Raw genomic sequence first — 19,041 nt, forward strand, 5'->3', positions numbered from 1 at the left:
TTTGAACCCTATAAGGAGGAAGATGGGGAATGCTCAAATTCTCCACGCTGCCTTAAAAAGCCTGACCTCTTGGCTCCCCTCCTGAAATTTGCACAAATGTGTTTGTTTTTGTGCAGGTGGTTATTGTGGCAGTGTGAGTTGCAGCATCACATCGTGGCAGCAGCCAGGAGCTCTGGGGAGCTGCTGTTGGCTTAGATGTGGTTGAGTGAGAGTCTGCATGGCAGCATCTCCCTGCCTGGATCCAACAGGTTCCTACATGCTGCAGACAGCAGCCCTGCATTGTGAAAATTAGTTTTTACATCTTTCCACAAATATAAATATATGTGTCTATGAAATAATCCAGCCTGATTAAATGAAGCTCTGAGTTAAATATCTGGATGTAACCTGGATGGAGGAAGATTCATTACTTGAGGTGAGGTTTTCAAAATTAAATCAAGGGACAGCCCATGCTGGACTTGTGCACAGGCCTGACCACAGACCCTGTTGCTGGTTGATGTTGGTCTCCAGAAGAAAGACACACAGACCTGCCCAGAAAGCAGCCTCTTTTTTAGTCCTTGCCAAAAAGGTACTGGAAAGGGGAAGAAGGATGCTTCTCCAGAGAAACCTCCTAGGATCCTGGTGTTTTAATCCTCATTTCTTTCTCTCTTCTCACCCCTCGCTTTGCAAGTGAAAATAGTATGAATTTGGGTCTGGCCTGCAAATCACTCATCAGTGGGTGCATTACCAGGACAGGATCAATTACTGAGTCAACACTGCTCCGTGTGCTGCAGGAGCAGGGGATCCATCATGTGTCAGGCAGGAGCTCTCCTCGGCTGTTGTGCATTAGCCCTGAGCCGCGCACACATCTGCTGGGGCTGACACCAGCAGTAACATGAACTGAACCAGGTGTGTTTGCCTGAGCCCAGGCTCCCTGGCTCCCAGGTGTATCTGCAGCAGATCCCTGACCCCTGGTGCTGGGATGGATGAGCTGTGAGCTGCAGGAGGGCTGTCCTCCTTCCCACGGTGCCTGCCACCTCCTGTGCTCTGCCTTCTCCTGCATTCCTGCCCTGGGGCTCTCACAGCTCCAAGGAGGGATTTCTTCCCCAGGAACAAATTTCAGGCAACCAAGTGGTGCTGGATTCTGCTGGCTTTGCCAGCTTTTCTGGGGCATCTTCCATGGGGCAAAGGTGCCCTGGCTTCAAAATGTAATCTCTCCTCATGTTGCTTTTAGGGCAAACCAGAAACTTTCTGATGGGAGGCTCAGTGTTGCAAACTGCCTCTGCTGGAACTGGGAGGCAGTGAAGCGTGCTGGGGCTTTGGATGGGATTTTCTTGCTTTGGAATAAACTGAAACATCTTTCTCTGCTCTTGCAGGGAAGTGAAGCAGCAGCAGCCTGAAGCAGAAGGTAATGCTGTCTGCTTTCACTCCACAGCAGCTTCTTGTCTAAAAGTCTGCTTGAAATTACATTTTTAATTTCCACAGGGGGAAGAAAAAACAAATGAATTTATGGGACTTTGTTGGAGTGGTATGTCAACTTGCCTTTTATATTTTTTTTTAATTAAACAACAAATATTTGGACACATTTTGCTTTTGTTCTGCTTTGGAGCAGTAGCACATTCCCCCTCTTTTATGGGAATGGAAATCTGGCATGTTGACCAGCTTCTGTTGTTTCAGAAAGTGTCTTCAATGGTATTTGGGGCTCTCAATGACATCTTGCTGTCTGTTCCTGCTTTTCATTTGCTCTTTGCTTCCCGTGGGACCTGGGATGATGCTCTGCCCTTCCCTCCTGCAGGAGGCTGGGTCTGTGCCCAGCATGGAGCCTGGGTGCAAACCCAGCAGCCCCTTTCCCACACCTTCCTTCCTGGAGGGCCCTTTCTGTGTATCCCATCTCCAGGCAGGTGGGAGCTGGTGCCTGGGGCTGACTCTTAGCTGGGTGCAGAGGGACCCTGAGCACCACTGAGTGCCCAAGGGGCATCCCTTGGTGCTTCTGTGATGTGAAGGGATGGCTGTTTAGCAGTGGCAGGTACTGCTGGCTGCTGAGCATCAGGTTTGGCAGCTGGACAGATTGCCAGGGCATCTGTCACTGCCTCAGTCCAGTGCAGGAGTCCCAGCAGGATTTCTAAAATGTAAATTACAACAGCAATGTGAGACACATCCTTTTGCTTTACTGTTTTTTTCCTCCCTTCTTCCTGTTTGAATTCAGTATCTCGAGTCTGAAAAATTGCTGGACTCTAAGCTATTTTGCTTGTGTCTCATGGATACTGGAGACACTTCCTGCACGGGGAGGCAGACATCTGCTCCAGCCTGTTTTTGGAGTTTTTTGTGTCAGACAGCCTGCAGTTGGCAGGTGGGAGCCAGTGGTTATTATCAGAATCTGAGTAATATCCTCTGTCTCCTTGATATCTCTCTGCCGGCTGCTCTGCAGCTTTGGTATGTTTGCTTGTCCTCTTCTGGTTCTCTGTAGATCATTCCAGTAAAAAGTAAATAAAAAAAAGGTTGTGTGCTCCCCAAAGTCATCAGAGAACACAGCCTGCAGTATCTCTTCTCTTGTCCACATAAATCACTGCTAAAGCATGTGCAGAGAATGTGAAAGAATGCATTTATACCCAAATGCTCCCCTCTTCCCTTCCCGTGGAAGCAAACATCCCCACTTGTGCTCCAGTGCAAGAATTTGTGTTCTCAGGGAGCATCTGATGCACCATCACCTTCTGTGCCCTTTCCTGACTCCTGTGGCTTTATTTAGGTGTGGGCTTTGCTGACAGTCAGAGAGCTTTGCCCTGGACAGTTGGAGTCTGGCAGCTCTTGTGGGGATGGAGGTCCTGAATCTGCCCTCTCCAGGCATCTCCTGGCTGGTTTGGATTTGCTCTTACAAACCTTCACTGGCTTTATTTACCCCAGAATCATCAGGGATGCTCCCCAGGCACTGCAGTACCAGTGCTGAAAGGTTTTTCCTGGCCCTCAGACCAGTCCCCCATGTCTGCAGACCTTCTTATTATCAGTGGTTAAATATCAGCTGGTGGGTCAGATTTTGATCTTGGAGGTTCAGCTGATGTCTTTCCCTCTGTTTGGCTTCTCTAGATGGATTTTGTGGCAGCCCTGAGCAGCTGAAGGCAGCAGAGGTGCTACAGCACCATGGGCAGAGGGGGTCTGGTGCAACCTGGGGTTCCCAGCTGTAAATAAAATAATTCCACTGAACTTGGCCCTCAGGTGCCTGTGGGCTTCAGCACCAGCTTAAGTCTCTTGTTGATATTTAAGTGTCTGCAGGGCCAGACACCTAATATTATTAGCAGACACTAAATAGGTCTCTCTTATTTAGTGGCCTTAATTTATTAAATCAGAAGTGCTCTCAGAAGAGGAGTGCTGGAAAAGGGAGCAGAGCAAGCTGTGAGTTTCTAATTGGCTGGATCAGGCCCCTGGAGATCCATGTGATCTGGTGCACTAGAGGCAGTGCTATTGCAGTGACTCATAAACAGATGTGCCCAATTTGCATTGCAGCTTAATACCTTTGTTTAAAAAAAATTTGGCCTTTTAAAAAAGACAAATGTGTTAAAGCAGATGTTTCCAGTAAAACAAATACTTGTGTGATTTACAAACAACTTCCTACTGCCAGAACTCATTAGAAAATGTGGAAAATAGAAAAATAGTTCTGTGTATCCAAAAAAATCCCAAAATAAGGACATAGCAAGGCAGTATTGCTACACACTGAAGAAAAAATACTGCTGTGCTTGGGTTGGAAAGCAGGAGGTTAGAGCCTGATTTTGGTTGCTAATAACTAAGGTTCACCCTGACCAGTTGCATGCATTAAGGAGCAGAAACCTGTCTGTAAAAATACTTACCCAGCTCCTGTTATGTAGGATACAGGGTAACTGGGACCACTATATGGGATTACCTGGAGGCTCCTAAATCCCCTCCATCCCACTGAAACCTGCCCTGGGGGACTGGATGGCTGCAGGATGGCACTAACCCTAAAGCAGGGCTAACAGATACAGCCCCCAGAGCTGAGGAATCCCCCTCTGGGCATCTCCCCGCAGCAGGATGGGATGCACAGGGGGACTCTGCCTCTGCTGCTGCAGCTCAGGTGTGCCTGCTCACCTGCTCCTCCCAGTTTTTGGGAGGGTAAAGGCAGGCATGCACTGAGAAGCTCCTGCTGTTCCAGGTCTCTCTGAATTTGCCTCCTGCCCTGCAAGGCCAGCACTGCTGTTGCAGTTTGACACCCCATGTGGCTTTAATGGCTTTCCCAGGCTGCAGCTCCAGCACTGCCACCACTCTTTGTTAGCTGCAGGGGCTGGCAATCCCCCTTTGCCTTCCAGCTCTCCCCAGCACAGGTGTCATATTTTTTTAATGCACTTGTCACCTATTTTATCCGGGTGTTTGTTGCAAAAGAAGCAGTGACAGCAGATGTTTGTGGGTTGGCAGGCTGCTCCCCTACATCCATTGTGAGCGCCCTGGGCAAAGGGCACATCCAGCTTCTGAGAGGACACAAAGTCATCCAGGCAGATGGAAACGTGGGGAGGCATCCAGCAAACCTGAGTGGAGCAGAACAGGGGAATCAGGAGCAGAGAGGGTTTTGTTTCTTTCCTGGAGCACTGCAGGAGAGTGACCGAGGCCGTGTCACGTTGTGTGGATTTGTTCCAGCGGAGGACACCAGCTCAGCAAACTTCAGGGAGGGTGGTTTCTGCAGCAGCTTGGAGCACCCTTGCACGTTGGGGTGCCTGCCCATTGATCTGCTCCCCATGGGTCTGCTGGGGATGCCTCTTGCAGCTGGAGAAGCTGGCAGGATGGGGCTGGAGGGTGTCCCACCCAGGAATGGGTGACACAGCAGCCCAGCAGCCAGGGGCACACAAGGAGGCAGCCAGGATGATGTGAGGAGCTCCTGGTACTCCTTGTGGATGTCTCATCAGGGCTGTTCAGTTTGTTATTAGGAAAAATGACTGCTAATGTCAGAGACTCTTGAGGAGAACTGAGTGGATGCCCTAAGGGTGGGATGGGACTGTCCCTGGTCCCCCCAGCTCCCTGGTGTGTCAGCTTTCCCTGCCTTGCCATGAGGAGTGATTCAGAGCCAAACCTGGGCTGGCTGCCTTCTCAGGGGGACTTGCTGGGATGTGTCCAGAGGAATTGGAAGTATCCTGGGGGGAGGATTCTGCTGCTTCAGGGTGGCTCAGGGCACTCAGAGGTGCTTTTCTCAGCTCTCCTGTCAGTGTTCCTGAAACCTCGCCACAACCCAGCTCAGTTTTAGCCATTAGTGAATGGAGGCTTGTGCTTGGCTCTCAGGGACCAGAAGGTTTCAGTGCTTAATTAATTTCTTCAAAGTGGAGGGTGTAATTAATGCCTGTGGTGTGCTTTGAGACCCTTGAGTCTCTTGGGCAGTGTGAAATCTGATTTTGTCTGTGAAAATCATCACTGGCCAGCACCACACGCCAGGCACGGCCATCTCAGCGTGGCCACTCATCCTGTCACAGTGTTTGGGGTCTTTTGGTCTCTGCTGATGCTGTCTTGTGGAGAGACATGGGCAGATGTAGCCCAAAATATCTTGTTTCCTCTCCATGCTGACAGTCCCCAGCCAGTGCAAATTGTCCTGTGGGCATGGAGCCAAATGGAAAAAAAAAATTCCCCTAATTCCTTAAAAAGAGGGCATCTCTGTCTCCTTCCCTGCTATGCCCACACAGACCTTTGTGATTTGCTCCTGAATTCCCTTTGTTTTTCATTTGAAGCAATTTCTTCAAACAAAGAGGGAAAATTGTCACTTGTTGCTTTGTGCTGGCTTTAGAGTAAACCACATTTCAAAGTCTAGGCAAACTGGGATAAAAATATGTTTTGGCAGCTTAGGCAAATTTCCTTCCTGATATCTATAAAGCTTTTTTTTTCCCTTACCATCAGCATTGTTTTTGTGGGTGTTAAACATGAACATAGAGGAGAATGCAGCAGATTGCAGGTACGTCAAGTTCCAGCACAATCAACTGCCATTACTTAAAGAAGATGCTTTTAACCAAGTCTTTAAAATTCCCTCCTCATTTTTCAATTTTCAGGTGTGTAAGTGCACAGAATTGCTCCCTGTCCCACCCCCTTGTGACACCCTTGCTCACACTCTGGGTGATCCACAGACATTTTACACCACCAAGCATTAACAGAAATAAATTAACACTTTAAAACCTTAAATGTTGTATTTCATAGGAGTCAGGCAGGATATTTGGAAGGGAAAGAAATGTAAATGGAATGAAATTCTTAAGCAAGATTATTGATATGACAGGACTAAAGAGCTTGGGATTCTGTGAAAAGTGCCTCTTTTCATCCCTCTAATAAGTCCATTACTTGCACTCGGGAATATTTTAAGGTCCTTTTCATGCTGACTCTGGAGTTGAGCATGCTTTGCATTTCAAGCTTTGTCTATGAATCAGTAGAAGCCAAAGTTATTTCTGCTTTAAAATAACAGGAGCAGGGAACAGCTAATCTCTTTTCATTCTGAGTCCTTACATTATTTTACTGGACAGAGTTTGTGTTGGCTACAAAACAGGGCATTCACAAAATCTATGAGAAGGAATTTAGTCTAAGAATGAAGCCTAGATTGCAGTATGCATAAAGACTCCTTTTCCTAAGGCCATTAAGAAATTCCAAATCTGAGCTATTTTGAACAGTGACATTAAATTAGCCTTGCTAATTCCAGTAATTCAAGCCGATAGCTGAGTTTACAAATCTACTAGATGAAGCCTTCCCATAATTACAATCTCAATGTGCTTTTCAGCTAAGGTGAGTTGGCACAAAAAAAAAGATAAATAAATAAAAGGGGAGAAAATGCTCTTTCTGTTCTGGCTTTTGAGATGAATATCTCTAAAGAACAGTTAAGCAGCTGTATTGCACCAATAAGACGTCCCCTGTCCTGGACTGGTAAGTTCATTTTGCCTCTAATGTGCAAGTGAAATGCAGGGGAGAGACTGGATTTTCCCCTGCTTTGTTTTCTCTGTTGTCTCTTTACAAAGGAGAATTCATGCTGCTGGTGCTTGTAGTTCAGTTTTTAGTTGTTTATTTACAGGTGGTAATTCTTTCTGGGAAAAGAAAGAGTGTGACTGGTTACCCTCTTTTGTGGGCAGAAAAAACCCAAACCCAACCTTTGGTGGATAAATCCAGGTTAGAGCAGGTGGAACAATGACACAAAGGTGCAACCCTTATTATTCCTCTGTACAAAGATGTTGATTTGCAGATGCCAACACAGCTAAACATTCCCAGTGTGATGGAAAGGTTTTGTGAATGTGTTTTCAAAGCCATAAGGCACAAAACCATGAAACAAATAAAATTGAGTGCATTATTTAAAACGGTGTTAATTTTATTAGAACCAAGCAGAGGTAATATAAGGGCGAACCTAAGTATTCACATCAGCACTTAACTCAGGCTGCAATGTCCATAAAATGTCCTTTTGATCAAGCTGTGAGTGTTTTGATCCTTATTCTGTGAGCATCATTCAAAGTGACCTAACTGTAGCTCCAAACAGGCATCTGCAGCTGCAGAAGTCCTTGAGCAATAACAGGTCAGGAACTTGAATGTGTGCTCTGCTGGGAATGCTAATATTGCAATCCCTTGTTGTTGTTGTTCCAAATAGGAAGGAAAGGACAAAAACTCTCACGAAATAAAAATTCCCAACAGAAAATTGTCCTACCACCATCGACTGTGGATACTTGAGTCAAAAATATTAAACAAAATGATGATTTTAATCTATCAGAATAATTATGGCATGGCTGCTAAATAATTTTATATCATCCCCACATGGGTGTTTGACCTTTCTCTTCCTGGCAGCATCGTCACCACTGGCACATTGGTGATTTTTGGGAGACCACCCTGATTTAAGGGGATGTTTTTCTGCTGGGCACCCACAGGATTTGGGTGCAAATCCTGCAGTTCACAAAACCATGGCAGCACATTGCACAACCACGTGGAGCCTGTTTGGAGTAGGGGTGGACCAAAATTTCAGAAGCCTGGCAGTCATCCCACGTTGTCCACAGGCTCAGGTGTATGCAGCTGACTGTGCCCCAAAATACTGCTTATGGCAAGGTCAGGTAGAAACAACTCTGCTGTTTTAGGGGCTGCAGGAGCTGCTTTTGCTCCCCAAGGCTGGGATGATGGCTGGGAAGGAGTGAGGTGGGGTGGGGGGCACAAGCAAGACTCTCTTTTTTCTGAGGCACTGAAGAGATGGGGGAGGCAGAAATGCAATTTTTGATTTCCAGGAAACTCTCATCTCTAATCTCTGTAATCCATTTTAGAGAGGATTTTGAAGGGATTTACAAACTGGATTACATAGCCTTTTTATTTTGATTTTCCACTGTGATTTTGACATTCCTGAGAGAGAGCCGTGATTGCCTCAGATAGGATGGAGAAGGAGGCATTTGTGGGCTTGGGCCTTGGAGCCCTATTGAGTTGTCACCTCCTTGTTTCACTGCTGGCTGGCTCAGTGGAGGTATCTTGAGAACAATTTGGATTCTCCCACATGAGCAGTGTGTCCTCATCCCTGGCACCTTCTTGTGGCTGTACCAGCAGACCTGGGGGATGCCAGGCCCTATCCCAGGGCCAGTCCCCTCCATCCTTTGCTCCCTCCTTCTGCAGTGGGAGCAGTCCAGGTGGTCTTCTTGAGCTCCAGCATGGTCCCAAGCATGACAGGGAGGCCCCTGGCACCCAGGAAAGTGTAAGTGTGATGGCAGAGGTCCAGCACAGCCCAAGCACTGCAGCCACAGTGTCCTGGTGCTCAGCAGGGATGACTCTGGGATTCCCATTGGAACTGCCATCACCATTCACAGGCTGAAGTCACTTTAATGTTGTTTTAATGCAGGTCCAGGATTTTTTTTGTTTGTTTATTTATGCAGGTTAACACAATGAGAAAAGCCAGGTGATGCTGTTGCCCCTTGGCTCCCTTCCCTTGGCAGCTCTCACCTCAGCTCCTGCTCCATGCAAACATTCCCCTGGCATGGACAGGGGGAGCTGGCTGTCCATCCATGCCAGTGACCCTGGGCAGTGTCAGAGCACAAAACCTCAGGGAGTTTCTCCAGGAGCAGAGGCAGGCTGAGCAGAAGAGCATGGAGCATCACCATGCCTCATCCTACCTGCCAGCTCTACTGTGGGCTGAGCAGGGATGTCCATGCACAACCCAAATTCTTGGGTTTTGACCTGAAATCTCACTCGAGGTATTTCCCTTGGCATCATGAGTTGTAGCCTGGTGGATGTCCATAGATTTTTTCCCTGAATGTAGACATTGCACAAAGTCCTTGTCCCTTCTGATGGAAGAGGCACATTCCTGGTTTCCTACTTGAAGCAGGAATGCCACAAACCCCTGGTGTCTGGGGCCTGGGCGCTTTCAGGGCTGGTTTCCACACACAGTGAGTCACAAAGGAAGGTGTCAGATGTTCCTGGGTGCCATAACACCACCATGAGCTTTCCAATCAAGCATTGAGAAACATCCTTCTGCCTTGAGGGCTGCTTTTAGTGGCTAACATCTGGAAGGCAGTGAGCACTGCATTCCCATTAGGACTGCATTTTGTCAGCTCCTGCTAATACCTGAATGTCACTGAATGCCCTGAGCTTAGAGTGTTGAAGGCCAGCACATAGCAATAAAGAGCTTCCTCTCCTGGTCATATCCAGGAGCTTTTGGGGAAGAAAACATGAAGAAGAAAATTTCAGTTAGATGGGAGTATGTTGTTTTAGTCATTAGAGGGAATATGAAGCATTTAATTGTGCTCTGCTATCATTGAGAACCTTACTTCCCAAAATCAAGAATGTACAGAGATCTCTCAGGTGACAGCAGAGTGATCAGAAGGGATCTCTTTGTGACTTAGATCTTGAAGGTCTCTGAGCAGGAAGAAATGACATTTGGGTGGGCTGAGGTACAGGGGGATCCGCAGGATCATTGTTTCACCCAGTCCTGTATTGCTGCCACTTAAATAATTTCACTTCTATTCATACTCTTCTGTTTACAGCTATTCCTCTTTTTATTTCTTGACTCCTGTCTTTGTAGATGTTTTTGGCTGTACATGTTTAGCTCCCTATTTTTCATTGCTTTTCTTCTAAGCTCCTTTAGGTAGCAGCTCTTGTTCTGGACTGTATGTCTGGATATCAGACCATGGTAATGCTGCTTCATCAGCAAAGCATAAGGACTCCAGCACTTCCAATTAATAATGCTAATGAGATTTGTTAATTTTTAATAGATTACATGAGTGCATCATTTTGCTAAACACGTTTTTGTGGCTCCTCTCCGTGAGAGCAGTTCAGAAACTCTTTCAGGCTCTGCCAAGGGGAAAACAAGGAATGCAATTTCAGATGCCAGATTCTCTTCAGGGTAGATCTAGAACAAACCAAGGAGCAAAGAAGAATGTAACGAGTACATTTTCAAAGTAAACATAGGCCCAGGTCATAAATGATGGCCCTTCCTTGCCACCAGCCTCTGGCCAAGATGGGGGGAAGGAGCAGCTGCTGGAATTGGGGTCATGGTGGAGCCCCTCTGCCTGTAAACTCTGTTGGGTTTTGAGGGTGTTCTGTCCTTTCAAAAGCTTGTGGACATGTGTGGAGAGAATTTACTGGTAGTACTGGAGGCTGGAGAGCCAGGCTGTGCATACTGGCTGCCTCACAGAGCTCAGTGCCTCGTGTACCCCGAACAGCACCTGGTTACACCCCTGGCTGGGACTGAGACGGGCCTTCCTCACATCTGGGTCCCCCCAAATCAATTTACTGCTGCCTTCCAGACAGCATTGATCCTAGGGGAGCTTCCTCCCCCGCTGGTCCTGGGTTTGTGGTGGCACCTGTGGTCTCTGGGTTGCTGGTGAACACATGCTGCAGGCCAGGGGCCATCAGTGGCACACCAGCAGCCGAGAGGTGGCAAACAGGTAAGAGGGAGAAAAGCCTTGGTTTGCAAATCAGCAATCCCAAGCCTGATTCCTTTGGGTTTCTGCCCAGGAAGTTGGTTTTACCCCTTGCTGCTGAGCCGTGCCAGGCTCTCTTGGCCCTGTTGCCGATGGCAGCAGGGTGATGTTGAGCTGCATTTTTTCTTCTTTTTTTTTTTTCCAAATCCGTATTGCCAAGAGCCGCACCTCCTAAATTGCTGTGGAGGAGGTGGAAAAGGAGAGGCACAAGACCATGCACATGCGGCACATCCATCTCAGTGCTGTGTGCCAACACAAGCACCACAGCCAGCCCTGGCTCAGCGCTTTAATTACACGCCGGCGCGGCCGCACCTACGGCTGGGCTGTTGCAGCTCGTTGTGCAAGAAGACAACTGGCAAACCTGTTGGTGCTCCAGGATTTTAATGGTAATAAGCCAGAGGGCAAAACCTCCCTGATGAGATGAAACCATGCTTGGCTGGGTGTTTGGAAGAGTTTAAGGTGTTTTGGAGAAGAAGGATGTTGGAATCTCGGCTGTATCCCTGCAGTTGTGGCTGTTTGTGCCATGTAACCCAATGGATGGTGGCTGTTTGTGCCATGTAACCCAATGGATGGTTTCAGGTGTTGTCTTTGGGGAGGCAGAGGTGTGTTTGTAATACGAGCTGTTTGCATGAGAAAACCCAGATAACTGCAGGCTGAGGCGAGCAGAGCTTTTGGTGTTCCAGGAAGTGTTTGGGATGAAATTGGACTGTTCTTCTACTTTTCAGGTGCAAACACCTGTGAGAGTGAAATGGTTGGCACTGTAGAGAAGGAGAGATTTGGGAGCCAAGGTGAGGCAGACTGGTGTGTGGAATCACAGGCTCTTATGCTTCACCTTTTAATGAGTCAACAGTTTGGGCTTGACTCAAACAGCTCTCCCTTTAAGAAATCCTGTCCTGTTTTGGAGACAGCCAGTCTGCTGCATCTACTGGCATCTTCTTCCCCACACTGGAGATGCTCGCTGCTTAAAAAAATTACACAAAGCAATGCACTCTGGAGATTGTAATTTTCAATGGCAATGGCAGCATATGCTTTCCTAGGAAGAAACAGTCCTGAAGGAAAGATGCAGGCAGATGCTGGCAGATGCCACAGCTTGCCAAGCTGCCCTACCTGTCTGTGACATTTCTGCTTGATGTGTTTTGCATTCACTGGAAACATGATCCATTCCCTTCCATCATGTGCAAACCAGGGCCATCACCAGCAGCCCTGTTGGCTGACCATGCTGTGTTAGGTTTAATGGTTTCACCCGTGTTGGGATCCCCTCACACCCATCACGGCTGCACGAGGCACTGGCAGGGCTATCAGGTGACAGGGGGAGGCAGTTTTCATGCCTGGCCATCCATTATGGCTCTGTTACTATATTGGGCCCATGGCTGGAACCATCTGCTGGGGCAGGCTTGGCAGGCAGGCAGCCCAGATGCCTGGCTGGGAGGTGACATTCCCTGGCTCTGGGCTCTGGGCAGCAGCCGAGCCAGCCTGCGGCAGTGGGGCTCTTGGAGGTCATTTGCCAGACATTTGCTAGCAGTTCTCTGTCCATTTTGGGGGTGAAAAGGAGTGTTTTGGTAGGCAGCATGGATTTGGCAGAGCAAAGCCTGTGTGCCAGTACTCTTCCTCCCAGCTCCTGCTGTGCCAGCTGCCATGGCACATTTTATCCCAACTCAAACCCGACTTACTCCCAGTTCAGCCTCATTTTGTAGCCACCTCCAAAGCTGGTGTGGTTCAGCAAGAAGACCTTTCTAATGATTCCTGCCCAATAAGCTTGTGCAGAGTCAGTGTGGCAGAGTCAGGAGGCATTTTCCCTAATCCATGGGAAAAAGCCTCCGCTTTATTTCGCGGGCGCGGAAAGCGCGTGCTGCAGGGCTGGCGCCGGGTTTTGTCCTCCACGCTGCGAGGCCATTGAAGCCGTGGCTGTCCTGGGAGCACAGCACAGCAGCTTTGTGTTAGAGGGGCTTTGGTTACAAAAGATGCTTCCGGAGGGACCGGCTTGTGTGCGGCTGGAGACCTTTCACCAGCTGTGTGAGGATTCCGGGAAACGGCCCGGCACGCTCGGCTTGCGTGAGGAGGGGCAGAAAAAAGCAGAGCTAATGATTGACTATTATTTTAAAGGGATTATCTAATCTGCAGCCCAGAGGACGAGAGGGACCAAAATGAGTGAAGATTGAATTTGTAATTAGTGCAGATTGTTGGTAATACCCCCTGGACTCTGATTATAAACAGAAACAGATTTTTCTAGTTTCCTGCCCTCCCCCGAAAGTCTTTGCAGGCCAAAGGGCCATTTTGTATGGAGAAGCTGATGCCAGTAAATTGGGTGATCAGAGCTGGGGTGGTGGAGATGTTTAATGCAGAAGGTGGCTGGGTAGAGGGGAGGCAGAGGAGTTCCTTCTTTCAGGTTATTTTGCAGCATAAAGGCAAAGTTTTGGGTGGATGTGGCCAAAATGAGGTGTGTGGAGTGTTAGTTTTAGTTACCAGCCATCCTGCATCTCTCTCCCTGATGCTGAGGCTCTTTCACTCCTGGAGGCTGTGGGGGCAGGAGGTGCAGGGATGTGGAGGTGACCAGGTCTAACCAGGGATCCTAACAACAGCTGGAAATCATAATGGAGCCCTCTCAGGAGCTACCTGGTTAGGAACATTTGCTAATTTGGGTTCCTGGATTTGAAATATGTTTATTATCAATAATATAAGCAGTAAGATCAGAGGCAGTGGGCAGAAACTGATGCACAGGAAGCTCCATCTGAATATGAGGAAGAACTTTTCTAATGTGCAGCGAGTGAGCACTGGAGCAGGCTGCCCAGAATGGATGTGGAGTCTCCCTCACTGGAGATAGACTCAATCCTGTGTGTTGTGCTCTGGGGCACATTGTGCATTGGGCTTGAGAGGGAGCTTGGACCAAATGACTCACTGTGATGCCTTCCAACCTCTCCAATTCTGTATATTTTTAATGCTGTTATTGCCTGGATTGGCTGCCTGAGGTCTGTTAGAGGCTCATACCTTTTATTTTTCTTTTCTCTGATGTAACAAAGGTCATTAGAAGTTAAGTGAAAAGGATTTGCAAGGGCTACAGATCCATTATTAACACAAAATAAAAGATGTTTCGCTAAATCCATCACGCCTAAAAATACAGTTGGGCACAAATAAGGAATAGGATACAATGGAAGGAACAGTGAAAACAAATGGCACACCCAAGCACTAAACTTCTGAAGCAGTTAAGGTGAGGAAAATAGCATTCTAATCTCTGATGACAAGAGGGTTTCTGTTCCCTTCTCTTTAATTTGGCCAGAAAGGAATAGCAAGAGAATCACCATCCCCATTTGGGTGAAATGCCGTGATTAAAAAAATTACCCTTACTCAAGTTGAGGTGAAATCCCAGAATTGGAAAATTTCCCACGCAAAGAATATGTTTGGAACACTCATTTTGGTACTGGCTGAACATTTCCAAGGGGATTCAGCTGCTGCGTTGAGACCCGTGCAGGAACTCGAATCTCATAAATTACACCCCAGAACAAGACTGTAAATGGGGCCGTCAAAACCCTTTGTGCTGTTAAGGACCTTGCTGAAACACTCTTTTGTTTCAAATTTCTTTCCTAAAGGGAAGGCAAGAGTAGTTACTCAGTTCCTGGGGAATTTTTTTAGGTTTGCTAGGAGGTCCAGTAAGAGAATATTCTGCCCCAAAGTTCTCATGATCACTGGTCTGGGAGCGTGGGTGCCTGACAGTGCTGTGACCCCATGGAGCATCTTTTAGGTTTCAGGAGCCTTTGTAATGTGTGGAAATACCTTCCAAAACACACTAAGGCAGGTTGTGATCCAACACTGTGCCAGCTGAGGAGTCTTGTGTCAAACAACCAACTGTGAAATAATCTGCTGTGATTTTATTAACTCAAAAACCCTTCACTTATTTTCCATAAATGAGCTTGGGAAAATAAGGTGGTGCAGGCAGGCTGTTCCCAAACTGCCCTGAAGCCTGAGCATGCCTCCTGCCAGAGGGATTTGTTCTTTCTGTGCTTGGAAAGTCTCCCAGCACATCCCTTTCAAGGTGGCACCTTTCTTCCCCTGCTCTTCCCGTGGGTGTGCAGTGCCAGAGGACAGCAGCATATCTGTACTATATAAAAGAAAAGCAGGAAAGCTGTGGAAAAGAGGAATTGCAGTATTTGTGGGGATCTACTAGAGAATTCAGTTTGCCAGGCAGGTTCTGCTTGCACCTGGCCTCTCTGTGCAGGGATAACTGCTCCCTTTGAGCCATTTCTGACCTCCTTTGATGGCCTGGGCTGATTCACTTGTCATGCTAACATCGTTCTGCTTTTGTTTTGCAATGTTTGGGTATTTTTTGATTAAGAAATACTGCCTGTTTGCCTTGGCAGTGGTGTTCTTTGGATTGATGTGGCACTTTTTAGATAGAGTGCTTATTCAGTCTCTTGGATTCTTTCTCAGGGGTGGGGTGGGATGATCCAAACCTTTCCAACATGCTAGTGATTCAGGAGGCCTGTAAAAGTCCTGAGCCAGGGTCTTTTCTGATGGAAACCACCAGTTTCCTCCAACTCCAAAGGCCAGGCTCTGAGGATAAGACAAACAGGGTTACCTGATTCCCATTTGGGTGAGAAACCTGGACCAGCAGCACAAGCAGGGGGGGAGCAAGAGCCCATTGCCTTGAGAACAAGCATGAGTGCACCCACTCAGTCCAGCTGACTGACAGGTTCAAATGCCCCAGGTAGATCTGGCTAATGGCATCTTAAAACAACTTTTATTCTTTCTTCTTGACCCTGAGATTTGCTGGTGTCTTGTCTTTCCACATTGTCTATTTGGACTTTTTTATTCTTCCCTGACCCAGCATGACAAGGGAGGCTGTGAGTTGCTGCTCAGCAGGTCACTTGCAGCCAGGGATGGTTGCCACAAGCTGTGCCCTCTGTTAACGCCATGCTTCTCTGCCAGTACTATCCAAACTTGTATACTGGATGTTTTCTTGGATTGGAACCCACATGTGCTCCATCTCAAAGTCTCCACGTTGCAACACCAGCATGCCCAGAGTGGATGAGCCATTCACATTCCTTCCTTTGATGAGGTGGACCAGGGATGGGATGTGTTCTCAGTGCTATAAGGAGCATATTTTGCACACTCTTACGTAAGATTGCAGGAATGCAGAGCTCCTCAGGTCCTGCAGGAGCCAGGAGGCTTTGGTGAGCAAGGCCTTCTGCTGACTCTGGGTTTGGGGAAGTGTTAGTGCTCGCCAGGATTTCCTCACTCCTGCACGCATCCTTGTTGTGCCTGGGGAGCAGACACAATTTGCATTGCTAAACACCCCCTCCAAAGCTCAGCTGCTTTTCTTTGGGAGTAGCTCTCCAGTAAGGCACATCCCTTACTTACCTATTTTGTTTTCTTTCTGCAGCACCTCACAGTTGGGATTTTTTGGTCTCTCCAAGCATAAGATTTGGTGTAGGGTACTGAGGCTGGTGGGTGCAGGACTGCCAAGATGTTTGCTAAGCTCTTCTGGCCCATCAAGCCCTGTGATGGCTTTGACTGCACCCAGACCCAGCTGCCCTCAGCTGTGGCACGGGCTGCCCCCAGAACCCCAGTTTTGTGGGGGCTGGATGTGCTGTGTGTCAGAATGTTGACACACACCACGTGTTACTGACACCTCTCTCCTTCTGCTTTCAGAGCTGGCCTATGACCTGGACATGGATGACATCTCTGCAAATAAGCAGCTTCTGAATCAGCAAAGCAAAGATGGTGCTGCAGTCCCCAGCAGCGACCCTGGCAGTGCAGCCACCCACCCCAGGCCTGCTGCTGGCATTGCCCTGCTCCTCCTGCTGCTGCTGGGCCACCAGCCATGAGCAGTGCTGGTGGCATCACTCCGTGTCTCTCCACGCCTTTTTTTAGTGAGGAAGATACTCGGAACCTCTTCTGAAATATATGCACATTTCCAAAAACAGGACAAATGCCTTGAGTCAGTTTTTCAAGACTCTTCACAGAAAAAAAAAAAACATTTAAAAACGTCTTGGTTCATGGCAAACTAGTAAATATCTAACAGTGCTTTTTAAAGATAATCCTGTTAAATATAAGCAGGTTCATATTAAATTGTGTTCCTTGCATTTTTTGAGCACTGAGGTCTCCCTTGCTGTTAAGGTGACGACCATATTTCATTTTGAGTTGTTCAAACATGCATGGGGTACAGAACACCTATGGTTTATTAAATACTCTCTGCAAATATCATGCCCCTGATTCCTAGTTGACTTAATACAGATTTTTTCTGTAGTTCAACTGGTTTTTGTACTTACTCCAAATTCAAGTCTCACCCCTGGGAATCTGGTCAGGACATAACAGAGAGCAGGTGAAGACAGGGGAGAGAGAAGATCAGACACTCAGCAGGAGAAAGATGCTGTGGAAGAGAAGCTGTCCTGCACTGGGATTGAGGTGAAGATCTGCTCCCCTGGGCACAAAGCCCACCCGCCCCATGGCAAGTTGCAGGCGATTTTGCTGCTCCCAGCCAGGTTCTGAAGCCCTTCAGTGCAGCTGGCTGATCCCCACCAGCATCCTGGTGGCACACGCAACAACCTGGTTTCATTCTTCAGAAGTGAAGCACCTCCTTTCCCACGGGAAACCTGCAAGCACAGCTCCAGCCAAAGGACCGACGGCGGGGTGTACGCGCTGTGCTCGCGGGGTGAACAATGACAGTCCAACGTGCTGTGCTGTGAAAGGGGAGAAGAAAAGGATTTACAGCCTTTTACAGGAGCCTGAGGCAGATGAGACTCTTACTCATGTGTTTCTTTGCATGTTCCTTTACGTAAGCTATCTCTAAAATAAAGATTGGTTGCTCTGTAAGCGGTGCCCTGGAAGCAGCTTCCCGTGTGTGCGAGACAACAGCCTGTGTTGTACTGGAGTGGGCAGCCTGGGAACACCAACTGTGCCCAGCTCAGGGACACCAGGACTTGGCTTGGTCTGATTAAATGAATGGGCTGGGTTTGGTTTGGTTTCTGGCCAAGATGGTTGCATATTTCTGTTTAAGCTCTGCCTTTACTAGAGTGTTTATACCTGCAGTATCTTGAGCTGCAGCGTGTGCACGTATGTGTGCACACACCCCCTCACACACACGTGCATGCTTCAAATATTTGTGTGCATCAGGCCTCTTCTACAGCAGCTTTATGTTTAGGAGAAAGTAGATAATTCCAAACCATGCAGTCAGATGGTTTGGAGAGTGGAAACTTTACCCAGTCTAAGTGGTGGGGCTGACCTGTCTGACTCTGATTTGAAGCCTTGGGGTTGTGTGAAGTGCTTTGGGTTTGTGGCAGAAGGAGAGGTGATTGTTGCTCCACTCCTCTGCATGGAGATGTTAACTCCCAGTTCACTGCTCCTGATGCAAAGGAGCAGATCTGGGCTAACCCATGGCATGACCTGATGGTTAATTGCTGGAGACCTGTCCTCTGGGTTTCAGAATCCTTGTCCCATCCACACCAGGGTGAGTGCTGGGAGTGTTTGGGCAGTGCTGACATGTGGTATTCCTGTAAGGGCTGATTTTTTGCATCCATGCACTGTGATATGGTTTTGTGTTTTACATATTTTTGTATTTTACATTTTACACGTTCACAAACCAAACTGCAATCCTCTGTCTCTTGGCACTGTGCTTTGACCCCTGGGTCAGAGGGGTCCTGGTGCATGGGGCAGTGCAAGGGAGAGCCAGTGGTGGTGCTGGCAGAGGCATTTCTTCACCTTCCTGCTCCTCAGCTCTTACTCTGGTCCAGCTCCTCACATCATCCCAGCTCTCTGTGCTGCAGCTGGCTGAGCCCCTGAGCCTCTGCTCCACCAAAGGGAATATTTTATTAGTGCCACTTGAATTTGAATCGCTTCTTGCCTTCTGATCATTTTCCTTTCATCCCCTGGGAGTGCTGGGGGTGGAAGTGGGCTGCTGGGTTTGTTCAGAGAGGATGTGCTGCCTCTGCCTCGCCAGGTATTGCTGGTACCAGTGCAGGGACATCATCTCTAATATGTCACAAATATTCTGTGTGCTGCTGCTTCCTTAGATAAGCAGCAGGATGGGAGGGTGGCAGCAGTTTTTCAGTACAAGTCCAGTGTGTTTTCTCTCTGAGGAGCTGGCGTGGGCTGTCCTTGCTGTGTCTCAGAAAGCCTGGTGGGTTCTCCCACTTGCTTCACCACAGTGTGATGCTGGTGCTTCTCAGCAGAAGACCCT

The 19,041-nt window shown here is 48.0% G+C and overlaps 1 protein-coding gene across 4 annotated transcripts in view; it reads left to right on the forward strand.

Moving 5' to 3' along the window:
• Nucleotides 1–17,678, forward strand: part of GPC3 (glypican 3) — a 138,838-nt gene extending 121,160 nt beyond the window's left edge. For all 4 annotated transcript variants that reach the window (XM_064426649.1, XM_064426650.1, XM_064426651.1 and 1 more), the window contains one exon: nt 16,515–17,678. In XM_064426649.1, the coding sequence (XP_064282719.1) occupies nt 16,515–16,690 (176 nt within the window). In that variant the 3' untranslated portion in view covers nt 16,691–17,678. The remainder of the gene's footprint in view (nt 1–16,514) is intronic.
• The last annotated feature ends 1,363 nt before the right edge of the window (nt 17,679–19,041 follow it).

This window comes from Passer domesticus, chromosome 7 (assembly GCF_036417665.1).
Source record: "Passer domesticus isolate bPasDom1 chromosome 7, bPasDom1.hap1, whole genome shotgun sequence".
Classification (NCBI taxonomy): Eukaryota; Metazoa; Chordata; class Aves; order Passeriformes; family Passeridae; genus Passer; species Passer domesticus.